This window comes from Oreochromis aureus, linkage group 10 (assembly GCF_013358895.1).
Source record: "Oreochromis aureus strain Israel breed Guangdong linkage group 10, ZZ_aureus, whole genome shotgun sequence".
NCBI lineage: Eukaryota > Metazoa > Chordata > Actinopteri > Cichliformes > Cichlidae > Oreochromis > Oreochromis aureus.
The window spans coordinates 13,080,232-13,093,997 of record NC_052951.1 but is presented as its reverse complement, the minus strand read 5'-3'; the positions used below and the strand labels follow the sequence as shown (position 1 = coordinate 13,093,997).

At 42.7% G+C, this 13,766-nt stretch overlaps 1 protein-coding gene across 6 annotated transcripts in view; it reads right to left on the bottom strand.

Annotated features, from left to right (window-relative positions):
• Positions 1-13,766, bottom strand: part of zmp:0000001168 (signal-induced proliferation-associated 1-like protein 2) — a 39,567-nt gene that overhangs the window by 18,308 nt on the left and 7,493 nt on the right. For 2 of the 6 annotated variants that reach the window (XM_039618316.1, XM_031759934.2), the window contains one exon: positions 233-1,842. In XM_039618316.1, the coding sequence (XP_039474250.1) occupies positions 233-1,340 (1,108 nt within the window). In that variant the 5' untranslated portion in view covers positions 1,341-1,842. Of the gene's footprint in view, positions 1-232; positions 1,843-2,531; positions 2,697-6,927; positions 7,023-8,875; positions 9,010-11,005; positions 11,104-13,766 lie in introns of those variants that run through there. The other 4 variants (XM_039618318.1, XM_039618317.1, XM_031759935.2 and 1 more) reach the window with 4 other exon arrangements.

The window sequence follows — 13,766 nt, the reverse complement described above, 5'->3', positions numbered from 1 at the left end:
AAACTGAGGGCTCTCGACCCTTTATTACTCATAACACACACAGTAAACACTCATATAAATAAACACTCACAAGGAAAGGTTAAAGTAAAATAAAAAGCATAAAAAAGTGACTGAATGATTTTCACATGGCCTTTAAAGGATGGGAAAATTCCTAAATCTCGGCGAGTGTTACACTTAACAGGGAACAGCTGAAAAGTAATTGATGGTAATCCTTTGACACTGTGACACGTACCTTTCATGTAGAAATACTTGCGATAGTAATGGGCTCCCAGATCAGCATGCTCTATGAAGTAGTTGCTCTTGCCCTGCTGCTGCACATTGCTCTCTCTGGGCTCTTCCAGGACCGAAACTGCATCGTTGGGGATGCGAAGGCTAGACCAGAGTCCCTTCCTTCCCTGGGATCGACCCAGGCCCGCCTGCTCCTCTCCTCCAGTCTCGTTGCGGAAGTGGGGGCAGCTGAGGAGGAGCTCGTTATCGTTGCCATCACCTTCGTCTAGCATCATTGACTGTTCGTTGTCTTCTGCGTTCCCTGTGTTGCCACCCCCGCCCTGCGCAGGTGAGGATGGGGTGGACAGGGAGAGGGGACGGGGCTGGGAGGCAGCTGAAGCCCCTGAGGTGATATTCTTTTTCCGTCCAATGCTGTCTCTGTTTGTGGCTACCTCGGTTAGGTCAAACAGGATGCTCTGCACGTCATAGTGAGCAAAGCTCCTCACCCAGGCTCCGCCCACGATGTTGTCATATGGGACTGGTTGAGGGACCTGAGAGGTCGCGGGTTTAGACTTTTTGCTAAGACCTTCAGGCTTTGGTGGCTTAACGGGTTTTGGGCCATCCACCGTGCAAACACCTCGAAAGTATCCATCGGGTTCTGGAGGGTGTCCCTGCAGCCCTAAAAGCAGGAAAGGGTCTTTGAAGCGGAGGGCACTTGGACTCAGGGGTCCCTGGTCGTCTGCTCTTGGCTCCTGGGCTTGAGTCTGTCTCTCGAGGGATGACAGGCTGCCGTACTCCCTGTGTAACAGCACACCTGTGTCTCCCTGAACCCCAGCATCCACCTTTTCACCGACCGCTCGCGCTGTTTTTCCCCCCGCCTTCCCAGAGGAGTCCAAGTCCCCAAGTGTGACGTCGCTGTTACTTCTCTGCATGATGTGCCCCCGGCCCATGGACCGCAGGGTCAACCCGGCGCGGCTCGGGGTGAGGCTGTCCGCTTCGGCCCCATCGCCGTCCCTTCTTGGCGGCCACTCCACTACACCAGTTTCCCTCTTGGGGTCAAAGTTGACTGCTGCGATAGGCGGCCGCTGATTCTGACGGCGAAACTTGCGAATGAAGAGGTCGTCCGACTGCATGGTGTCCACCTGACAAACCAACTCCAGTCCAGCGGTCTTTTCTCCACTCTGCTCCAGGGCTTCCCGCTAACCCCACCCCCTCAGTTAAATTGTTGTCCCGGTCTCTATGGCGCTGGTGTGAAATGGGAACACTGAGCGAAAGCAGCAAACTTAGTCCTCATTCACACCACTTACGAAGGCTGACCTTCTTCTCCACCCTCAGGCTCTCACAGATGCTGTGTGAGACACTGCGCTCTGTCAATACGTTCCCAAGTGTGGAAGATGAAGACACGCGAAAAAGTGCTCCTGCTTTCTGCAGCGGTCCATCCAGGTGTGCAGATGTGTGTTTAGGTGGTACTCCAGTTGCGGGGTGCTCCTTCCTGTAAAGGATGTGAGGATCATCACTGGAGCCTGACTCTGTGTCCTCTGAGTAAGAGAGGCTCCTTATATATCAACACAGTGTCCTTCCGTATGCACGCTTTCAGTGCCTGCGGCCTCTCTTTCGGTCTTATCCACCGGCAACCTGTACAGAAAAAAGAGGAAGAAAAATATAAGTTTGGACCCCACCGTCACATTTTACCCACACTGATATAATCTTAATCAACAGCTTTATATTCAGCCTGTAGCAGCTCGCCAGAAAAAGATTTGATAAACAAGTATTGAATTGCAACAATAAGGCAGTAAGCAGGTCTGACGTGTGTTTTATTGTTGAGTAATGCCTTGTACCTCTGTTTTCTGTTTTCCCTCATTATTATTCTTTCCTTTAGACACTTTCCGTTCCAAAGTTTCCCTAAATAGTTCCATAGCAAACTTAATACTCACCACATCCACCCTGCACACGCTCACAATAGACAGTATTAACACAGGGGAGGGTCCTTCCTGGCTTACTGACAATGTGCCAGCATACAAGCGAAATAAGTGTACGCTGTGTCTCTTACCTCCCCTCCACCCCGACACTGTGCGTTCACACACCACCAAACAGTTTTGTAGTTCACTCCCGCGCCAGCATTCAAACAAATACGCCAGTATCGACAACAAAAAGCACTTTAAATAACTGCAAATGCCGTGTTTTGGGACAGATATTATTTTCACTATTTTGAGAGTCATGAAAGTCAAGAGGGTTTGAGAAAACGACAACGAAGCAGAGTGCTTCCCTGTTTTTAAGCCCTAAAAGAATTCATCTTTTTTTTTGTTTCAACAAAGCCGACTTACCGTCAAAGTGGATTCTGTCCTAGGTACAGATCAGCCTGTTTGTGTCATCGTTTGTTGCTTGCACCCTGTTTTGGACTAAACTGACGTCAATCAACTCAAGCTGAAACCTTTTTGTCGCTCTCAATAAGGTATGAAGCTTCTTCCTGTCTAGTTTTTTTTTTTTTAAGCACCCATCTCCTCTATCGAGCTTGCAGCCTAAAGAGCAGGTGCAGCGGTGCAGAGCGCACACACATTCACATCACACTGACTTACATTCATTTCCTTCTCCCAACGCTAACCGCTACTTGCATTAAACCCCCCCCCCTCTCTGTCTAGAGGTTTTTATTTTGTCCCCGAAAAGGTGTCAAGTCCCCACAGCGTGATTGTGTAAACTATTTTAGGTCCCCACAACATGCGCAATACAAGTACACACAAACACACACAACACAAAAATATGCCAAATGGTGAGGAAGTCACAAGAAATCTTGGTTTCCCCTTCTTGCTGCTGCTCACGTTCGCTTCATTTTTTTTTTTAAACAAAGAGAATATATCAACGTGCAGTTTCAACTTTGCCGCTAAAAAACGTATTTTAAAGAAAAGCAAACGTTGAATAAGGATCAAATTTGTTCATTTGCTCGCGTGTCAGGATATGCTAATGAACGTGAAGGTCATGTTATATCATCGATATGAACACTGTGAGCAGGAAGTTCTCACTAAAGGAGATTGCCTCTAGGTTTGAAAAAGGGGAAACAATGATTATTAGACTTCTCTATTATTGTTTATTCTAACAAATCATTCATTGGAACACATTCAACATTGTCTTCAGTGCCTATTTTTCCATTATTGTGACAATATGCGTTTATAGACATGTTATAATTGATCTGAACTGTGTTATAAACTAATAATATACTAATAATATAAGCTGCCATAGATTTTCAGAAGCTGTTTTGTGATTTCTCACTGATAAAAATTCAATCTGCATGATGTGCAAACCTCTCGATGACTACTTCAGACAAACATGCTGTGTTTTCGGCATTAACTTAAGTATATTTAGTTGGAATATCCTCAAGTTTCTAATCCAGCCTAAAAGTAATCACCATCTGTAAACACTCTAAGTGTAAATTTCTCCTTAGGTTATTTAATCCCCAAACTTTGTAGAAACAAAGCCAAGGACGTGACCTCAGCGTTCTCCGTGATACCTCGAGGCTCTGCGTGTACGTAAATGTTTATCCTTATGGCTGGCTACTATCTGTAACAGTGTTACAGATACACTGTGGTTCAGTGTAAATGAGTAATATGTGTAACTATGTGTAAATATAACATTACTTTCATATCTGTCTGAACTAGAGTGAAGACGCTTATTTTGCATGCCTGGAACGGGAAAGAGAAAGCACGCTGAAGTACTGAACTAGTCTTCTCATTTTTAGCACCTGTGATTGAGTCGGGGTTTCACGTGGAAGCCCAGAGCGGACTTAATTAACGCGACAATCTTAATCTAATACTGAAAAATTAAAATGCAATTCCTGAATTTTCAAAAGTGCTGTTCACTCAATATCGTTCTCTGTTTAGCGCATTGTTCCTTTGGAAAACAAGAGCCACGAGCTGCCCTCATGTTTTAATTTTGAACTTACATCAAATGTGCCTGTTGATGTTTTAGTGTAGCTGCATTACATAAGGGGTTTTTGCTCCATTTGAATTTCATCTACCGCAGAGCTTATTCAGTCTATGTAAATCTGCTGTTTTACTTTCTATTTTGAAATTGTGAAAGGTGGATATTGCTTGCGATGTATTTTAGTATTATAGTATTGTTGTAATTAGGCCCCCAGTAAGCTCCCAGACTCCTCTCTTTCATGTGTGACTCCTGATCTGACAAATGAGCACCAGTTAACCGCTTTGCTTGCCTCTGTGTGTGTGGAGTGCTGCAGCTTCTGACATTACAAACCTGCTCATGTTCCCTCCTGGAAACTTTCAGATGTTCAACACCCATGTGAGCACAAATGATCTGTGTCTATGTCTATCTGCAATCATTACATGCAGCGTCATCTGCATGTTTCACAATGCTTTGAAAAAGTGTGAGCAATCAATTCTCTCCACTGTCTCAGAGTGGGGGTGTAGATTATTGGCAGCAGGTTGTTTTTGGAAAAAAAAAAAAGATTTAAAAAAAATCGCAGATTGCTTTCATGTTGTTCCAACAACAATCTGAACGCCTGAGGTCCACCAGAAGCACTCCTTCTCTCCACCAACACACAGTGCTGGGTGAACTTGGACACTTATCAGTCGGCCTTTTATAAAAAATCACATGTTCCTGAGCTTCTCGGGACCTCGAACCATGAATCAGTCCTTGTTTCCATGGCAACCTGCCTGGTGCCACCCTCTCTATGTGGCATGTAGCCCACCGAAGCTTTAGAACAACCCTGTTTACCGAAATAGCTCCACTTTTGTCAAACAAGCCCGCGACTGGTGACGCTCATGTCAGCGCCTTGTTCATAATCTACGGCAAACTACAAGAACAAGACAACGAGGAAAAAAAGGTGGACGCTGTCATGCTGCGACTTCCTTTCATAGAATCAAAACATATTTGTGACTGATGGGATTCATATTTCTCAGTTTTTAAGAATGAAAGTTAGTAACAGACATTATATACAGTAGGTGTCGCATACATAGATGTGTATCAGAGTGATGGCCGCAGGATAGCAAAAGTGAAAGTTTGCACAGCAACAAAACGCATCTGCGCATCCCACAATTTGTCTCGATCCTCCAGCTTTGACAAAATCTAACATTACAAAATATTACGGTAGCACTCAATCTGCAAACACATCACAACGTGTGACTGTTTTCCACAGTGCGCCAGCTGCTTAACATCTGCTATAAATACGAACACACGCACGCAGTGGTGACCTTGTTAAATTACTGTTAAATGATTATTAGGATTACAATAACTTACTTTACACATATGCAGTGCACTTCTGTACCAAATACATGTCACAACTCATTTACCACAAATTAGTTCTCATATTTTTTTTGCATGAAACCAGAAATATTAAATGGACGTTCCCAAAGCTCATCTTTATGATATCTATAGGTACTTCTCCAAATGATTACTGTAGTTCCTCATAGGTTCCCATTGTTCCTGAGTACCTGAAACTGATCATAAGCATAGACCTATGTGTTCTGCTTTTGCAGTGTTTTGCCATCATAATCAGAGAGAAGTGAACTGGAAGCATCTTTAAAAAGAAACGGCACCGAACTTGGTCAATTGGATTGATTTGCATGTTCACATGGGCGTATTTGCTACAGCTGAGGGAAATGTACAGAGTTTCTTTCATGCAAAAGAGAACTTTTACACTTTTACTAAAAAAAATGCCTGCCTTTTCCACGGCAATACATTTGCCAAAACAACTGGCCATGCATGAATACACAAGGTTAAAAATCCATGTCAATACAGTGCATCTTAAATTGTAAAAAATCTCATTTTTGTCAATTGAAATACCCTGTAATAATGATTAACGAGCTTCAGAGCCCATGTTGCAATGAGATAATAAAAGCTGTGTCACCTGTTAACACTGTCCTGACCCCGAGTGCTTACTAGGCATGATGGGTGTGTTTAGCTAGAGGTTTTTTTCTTTTACAGTTCAGAATGAGCCTCTAGGGGTGACTATGCATGGAAGCACTATTAGTCCAGATACCAGAAGGGTAATGAATCTGTCTGTTTGACAGACTCTCTGGATGTAGTGAACCAAGCCTGAACCTAACTCTAATCAAAGTCTAAATCCTGAAGAAGCAGTAGATTCATTGTGGGTTTTAGCCACCACCAGGCAGTGAGGGTGACTTCACATGTGTCAAAGAAATAATTAGCCACAGTAACTCTGCAACTGCAATTTATAGACACAGCACCCAAAATGGTCTCTAGTTTGACACTGGGTGAAAGGGTAGCACTGACCACGGGAGATGGAGTAGAGGCATTATTTCTGTGGCTTGGCCCTTTTAGCTGCCTCTCAAATTCTTTGCTAAGTGTTTTACTACACAGCGGATGATTCATCCATCCTGAGTCCAGGTCCTGGTCTTTCTCAAGCCATGCCTTACACGCGTTCCACATGAAGCCAGATGTTAGATCCCAATAAGAGCAACAGCTTCAACGGAGTCTGATGTTCTGATGTTCGGACAAAAGGCATCAACATTGATTGACCCGGTGAGTCTCCTCAGACGTACCAATATAATTTTTTTTTTCCAGCAGCTCTTAACTGCTCTGCACACTCGGTTATGTCGCTATTCATCAACTTGACCTGCGTTACTCTTCCAATAATTTCTAGGTTTATATTTCCCCCCCAATTTTTCCAAACCCGTAAAACACTATTTTAAAATCTCACGATTTTTCTTCTTTTTTTTCTGTTTGAAAGTAAATCAGTCCCTTTCTTACCTTTGAACACAAAACGTCTTCAACAAGATCTTCAACAGAGCCACACTGGTGTCAAAAATACATATTCTCTCTGAAGTCACTGAACTGAACTGGTAACACACAGAAACTGTCCTGTGTGTTACCACGACAGAGAAGTGCGTCATATACCTTGTGAAAAAGTACAAAGCAAAGAGGAACTGGTGTTTTTGTCCCAGCCCCCTCAGGTTTCTGTTTAATATATTTAGGAAGCCATTATTTGCATTTTTAATGGGTTTTTTTGCTACATGCACATAAACTGCTATGGCACAAATCATTGATAACCAGCTTAATGTTTTCCCAGGATATACCAAGCTGAGCAATTCTATGAGCAAATATCAGTCTGGCTTAAACCAAACGCTAATATGACCATAAGTGGATCATCTCATAATAGGACTGACTGAGGGTGCAATAAAAAATAACTTATTAGATATTAGGCTTGAGACAATAAACAGTAACGGGAAGCTCTTTTCTCAAAAGCTTTCAGTACAGCTGATTGTACATTGACTGTAAATGTACATGTGATGATTCTGTATCTCGCTGGTTTAAAATCTATTAGCAGTAGAGGATCCAATATCATAACATTGCTGTTGCTACTAGAAAAAGGCTAAAGCTGATGCCATCATTGTGATGTTGTTCATATTCTAACACAATAAGGATAAACAGCAGGTCGCTGTCTGTGGAGATGCTGCTCGACTTTCTTTTCCAGATATAGCATGTAGCATGACACATCATCTACTACAAATACGCACAAACGCGCCTAGATCCACAGATTAATCTACGTCAGATGAAGCAGGAGTTGCTGGAAACTATGCTTGACCTCCCCCGATGCTCTCCAAGCCACAGTTCGACCACCACATTACCAGAAACTTGACCCGTAACTGTCTGGGCTGGCTAGCGCAAACCACTTCAACTGTTTGAATTAAATGGCATCAATAAAGAGCACAGAATGTGATTTGGTCATGATTTACACCTTCGTGATCTGGTTGCGTTGCCATTTAAACTGACTTTTCCCCACACGTGATCTCTGTCATCCCAAATTAGGGAAAACAGCAGCTTCATTCTCCTGCCTATCATCCAAAACTGCAGGTTGGAACTGGTCCTATATAAATAATATATAAAAATGATTGTCCTTTACAGTCAAAATAAAACAGTTTCTTTGTTTTTCTATTTAGTTATATATTCAGTTGTATAACCCAGGCATGCAACTCATGCTCTCCAAGATTTTTTTTAAAGCTCCATTGCATCTGCTAAGATCACTGGGAGGCTGCTGCCTGTTTTTTCCTGCAGATACTCCTATGATGCAAGAGCCAGTCTCTAACCCTGAGAAACTTAATAATACATGCAGACAGCAGTGTTTAATACTGCGTCTCAGAACTCAGCCTTTGGACGCTAATGATCTCCGTGTTACGCTCGCATGCTAAAACAGTTTATTTCAACGCCAAGTACTGCTTCCACCCATCAGAAGTCATGACAATATATGGCTCTTGATTTCGTCACAAAAACTAAAACCTGAAACTTTTAAGCGAAAGGGGAACGTGAACAGACTTCCTGTCATAAAATAAGCTTCTGTAAACATAACTTATCTTTCACGCTTGAGCTTTATTGCACATACTAGTACAGATTCTAATTTTCATGCTGCAACATTGTTATACTGAAGAGTGGAGCATTTAACTGTGTTCATCTCAATCTGAGTTTGAGGCCTTCACTCGCATCACAAAGAAGCGAGCCCCGGTGCATCACTCATCTTACAAGTGGGAAGTGGAAACCTGAGGCACAAACACTGAGGCTGGACCCCTTCATCATATCTAAAGTTTAAACATTCAAAGTGAAAAACTGATTTTTTGTTTTAACAAAAAGAAGAAACATATACTCCAGTTTGTAACTTTCATTAGACAATCATGCTTCAAAGAGAATTATTCTTTAAACATACCTGACCGGGTGAAAATCTTTAAGTATTATATGTCTTTGCATAGTGCACCAGATGGGCTTTGAAGGACCATTACTGCTCTGGGCTTGGCTGGCTTAACTGATGACAGTAGGTGAGCACCACGTCCGTGTTAAGTCCAGGACAAGGTTAATGCGCCTCTTGTGTACAACGTTAGGACACATGCGGAAGTCAGAGGAGAGTCAAATTAAACATGCACAGTTTTGGGGAAGTCATGCCGCTTGACTTATTTTGCACCGGCTCATGCGAGTCTACGTCCTGTGAAACAGGAAGAGACGAGTGACTTTTGAACTCCGAGAGGATGTGTGTCGTCATCATTTGTACACCACACTTATGGGAGACTGGCTGCAACACTGCAGAGTGAATGAGCACATTTTTTTTCACTTTGTGAAAGTGACTCAACCTTCAGCTCATGTGCTTTTATCGTAATTGCCGCCGATGGCGCGGCCATTTCAAGTGTTTGACCGTGAAAGGAAAAGATAGCCTCCCGATCAAGACGATAGAGATTTGATCTGGTTTCCCTTTGGGTGAAGCTGCAGCAATCAGCTTAACAGCTTAGCAGCAATTAGATCTGATCAGTGGCAAAAGTTACTGCAGGCTTATCAACTCCATCACGTCAGGTTGCGGCGGTCATTTCGACCTAACTTCATTCTGTGCTTGGCATCTTTCAAAGACGAAGCTGAAGTTGTGAAACACCACACTTGTCGCCACAGATGCATGCAAGTCTTTCAAAAGGCACTGTTTTGACATGTGACCATAAAGTGACACACACAGTTTGACTCAGGCAGCTATTAGAAAGTGTCCAGCTTTTCAGGACAGCTCCTCTAACGCCACTGTCTATCCTTATAGTTAAAAGCTGTCTTGCCGATTCTTAACCACAAGGTCTAAATCAACTCCTAACAGTGATTGATTTGGGGAAATTTAAAGCCAGGCTCAGTCTCACTCTCATTATTGATCGTTCGCAGTCCTGCTACATTTGAGATCAGGTTGCATTCCTGCCCTGCCTCCGAATATGTGACATCGAGCCGGAGCAGCTGCAGTGCTTTCAAGAGAGTAAATGTGTATTAATGTGGCTGGACCTGATTCAGAAAATGAGTTCATTCTAATGCCCAACACTTGCTCCGGCTTCCTCAATCTTCCTCACGGACCCACTACCACACTGCAAACAGTGAACTGGGCCAAGTCCAGATGCTTCTAAGTAGATGATGCACTCTCGTTCTTTTGTGATGTGTTTTATTCTTCTTTTTAATTCAAACAGTTTTGCAAATGCCCGTCTCAGCTATTGGTCCCCAAAGACACATAAGCCTCCATTCCTGCTGGCACCTGGTGCTCAGTGGGCCGATTTTAACAAAGAGGATAGCTATCAAGGTGACAAGAAAAACAGCAGGTTTTTGAAGAATCTCAAAAGAAATACATCTGCCATTACTGTGAGCAATATTTTGCAGTGACACAGGTACTCAAGCCAACAAGTATGACCTGTCGGAGCCTGTCATAAAATTTCTGTGCAGTTCTGCCTTTGATATTATACATCCATCATCACTAATGGAATGAAAGAATTGTTTTTCGTCTTGCTTTTATTATGTTTTTGCAGAACTTCAAGGTGATGCTGACAGGAGAGTGGTTAGTCAGAGTTGTTGTCGGCAATTATTTTCTTCATTACAATCGAAGTGTCACGGCTCAACAAGAAAGCAATGACTGCATCTGGTATTTTGAAGCATGAGTGACAAAGTATGAAAAATGCAGTTCTGCAACTGGCCGCTAAAGGCTGGTTTAACGAGCCAGTAAACTCCAATGGACTTTCATGTTAAAATGTTAAAAAATTCAGTAGAAATAAATTCAATTTGATTCTGTTTGCTTGTATTTATATAGCGTCAACTGTTGGGTACGGTGGCCCATTGAAACAAAGCACATACAAACTCCAAAACACGTACAAACTCCGAAGCACGAACAAATTCCAAAACACAACGGAAGTGCTCCAGGACGCTAGGGGCAGTGTTGAGCTTCTCTCTGAGCAAAGCACACTGACTGTTAGCTAACGTCAGATTTGACTCCACCATAAACCAAACGTTCATAGTAATTAAAAACAAATCAAACAAACAACAGTTTGCACATTACCTTTCTTATAAAGTGTGGTTGTTCTATCCTTGCAGGTGTTTTCCGCCGGTATCCAACTCCATGTGTTTGCAACAAACTTGCTGTTTATTTTGCAAATCGAGCTCAACACTGCCCCTAGCGTCCTGGAGCACTTCCGTTGTGTTTTGGAGTTTGTACATGCTTTGTCTCTAGGGGCCACCGTACAATAGAGAAAAAACTAAAAAAAAACAATCAAACAAGCCCCTGTGAGCAAGCACGGCGACAGTGGGAAGTAAAACCTCCCTTTTAACAGGAAAAAAACCAAAAACAAGGCTCAGTGAGGGGCTGCAACCAGCTGGGGGTGAGAGGAGGGAGACGAGATAAAAGTCAAACAAGTTTACTGCCTGGCACAAGAGATGACTTGGGTCTCTTGAGCTAAAAAGGACATAAAACTTGATCTCATAATTGTGGTTGCAGTGGTGGTGCCTTTTTAAAAAAATGTTAATTTAGCTAACTAAACAATAATATGACTTGCTGTGCAAGTAAGTGTCTGTGCGTTGTGCCCATAGAACCTATGTATGTGGCTTGCTAAACGAACCTGCTAGCGTGAGCTGATAATTCAGCTCACCACTCTTTCTTCAACATATTGCTGTAAGAAGCCAACATGACGACAGCCAGAATACTGAAATCGAGGCTCACGAAATCAATAGATGAGGTCATAATCACTACATCCATCTTTTACCTACAGTCTATGACATCAAGACTGTCTGCTTGCTTTATTGTTCTGTCGGGTGTACTTATTTCAGTGGGAATTTAAATGTACTCCCCTGCAAAATGACCAATAACTAAAAAGAGTGAAGTGTCGTTTGTGTTTGCATCAGCTCTGCTGTACTGCACTGTTTGTTATGACTATATATAGAGGCACAGATTTCCTCTAAACTCTATAGATAGAGAGGCCACTCAACACAATTTAACAGATTTCATACTTCAAGGAGAGCTGTCCTCCCTCAAAGACAGAAAATGAGTCTATTACATTATTAATAGGACGGGGTAAAAAGGGGCGAGGGTTTACCATGTTAATTATTCATTGTTTGGTTGCTCCCTTGTCCATCCACATCCAGGCACACACACAGCGATCACTGGAGCTTTATTTGTTATAATTTTTTTATTTTTTTAATCTAAGACTGCGCCCCTCTTCTCTCTCTGTACACATGCCTCGTCTCTTACAGTAAGGAAGTATGGTTAAGGTCATCTAACGTGTGACTCCAGTGGTGTCTCGTCCAGTTTCAGTTCTTTTTTGGCCGTCTTTTTGTAAGCTGAGAGACAAGCTGCTAAAATGGAAGAAGAGGCTGTCAGAGCAGAAAGTACAAATCCGAAAGTTTCACTAATAACTGCATTTGGTGATCATCTTGCATTATTTTAATTGCCCGCCTAAATGCAAAGAGGAAGTATGCTCCGAAAAGCCTTTTCTATAGTATTAGAACCTACAGGAACTTCCTCTCGTTTTAAACAGCGCAATGCACGACTCACGCACTCTCATGCAGAAATTTTCTTTCTATCACAACTGTGGTGCTGTTTGTCCACAGTTAAATAAAGATACTTAACTCATGCTATTGTTTGACATGTTATTTGCCATGACATCAACTCTGCGCGCTGGCAGAGCACTGCCACTTCCTGTAAATCTGAAAATACACCTTGTGGCACACCACGAGAGAGACGAAGGCAGAGAGGTTTAAGGCACAGATGCGAGAGGTACTTTGAGAGCATGTGTGTCTTTGTGTGCCTCTGCTGACTCTATAAAACAGTGTTCTTATAGATGTGGCACGCTGTCCACACAGAGACAGGAAGAGCAGCTGTCCCTCTGCAAATGCCCCGTTTCTGTGTGCGTGGGTTTGTGTGACAGAGAAAGGAACTGACCCTCAGCTTCATGACTGTATCTATTATACTGAGGCTCAACGGTTCACTGTTACCCCTCCGTCATCTGTGCAACCAGCTCTGAGGCAGAGGAAACGAGATTGCTCAATATTGCTTTAAAGGCACGCTGAAGAGTAACTGTACATTGTCTACTTCCAGAGGAAGAGACTCCGACCTCCTCTGCTTCCTCACTGTCCCTGTTGTAAAGAGACATAAAATAGCTGCAATGCCGATGCCCTGAATTCATCACACGTTTTAAGCTCAACATCTTTGTTTACTGGAGCGAATCGAACCAAAAGCCGTCTTCACTCACTCTAAATAAGTGTTGCTTATGACTTCGGGGTACAGGAGTGAGGAAAGGCCACGTCTAAATGGCTGCCATCACGCTTACAAGCTACACTGGTTCCATCTACGCTCATTATGAGCTCAGAGGACACAAATTGCTATCATTATTTGGAGAAATAGACTAATGTCTCTCACAGATGCGCGGGCATCTGTAAAGCCTCACATCAAGCCATTCTCCCTGCTTGTGTAGCGACGCCTTCGATGTGGAAATCAAGCTCGACCGAAGTACTGAAAAAAACACAAAAAAAACACAAGGGAGTTGTGGTTTCCATTTCCCCCTCGATAATACGATTTGTCTTTTGAGTTAAAATATTTCAATATTGTAAGAAATCCACAGCTATGAGAATCATTATATGTAAATCTCACAGCTGTAGTGCAGTGCTAGATTCCCTTCAACCAGCACCTCTAGAGCAAATATTCTAAAGCAAAGTTTCGCCCTGATGTTAATGCAGCTACTTACAAAGAAGACTAAGTCTGAAAAAAAAAAAAACCATATGTGTGAAAATATGAAGCCAAACCCTGCTGACAAACTATTATTTTGCAC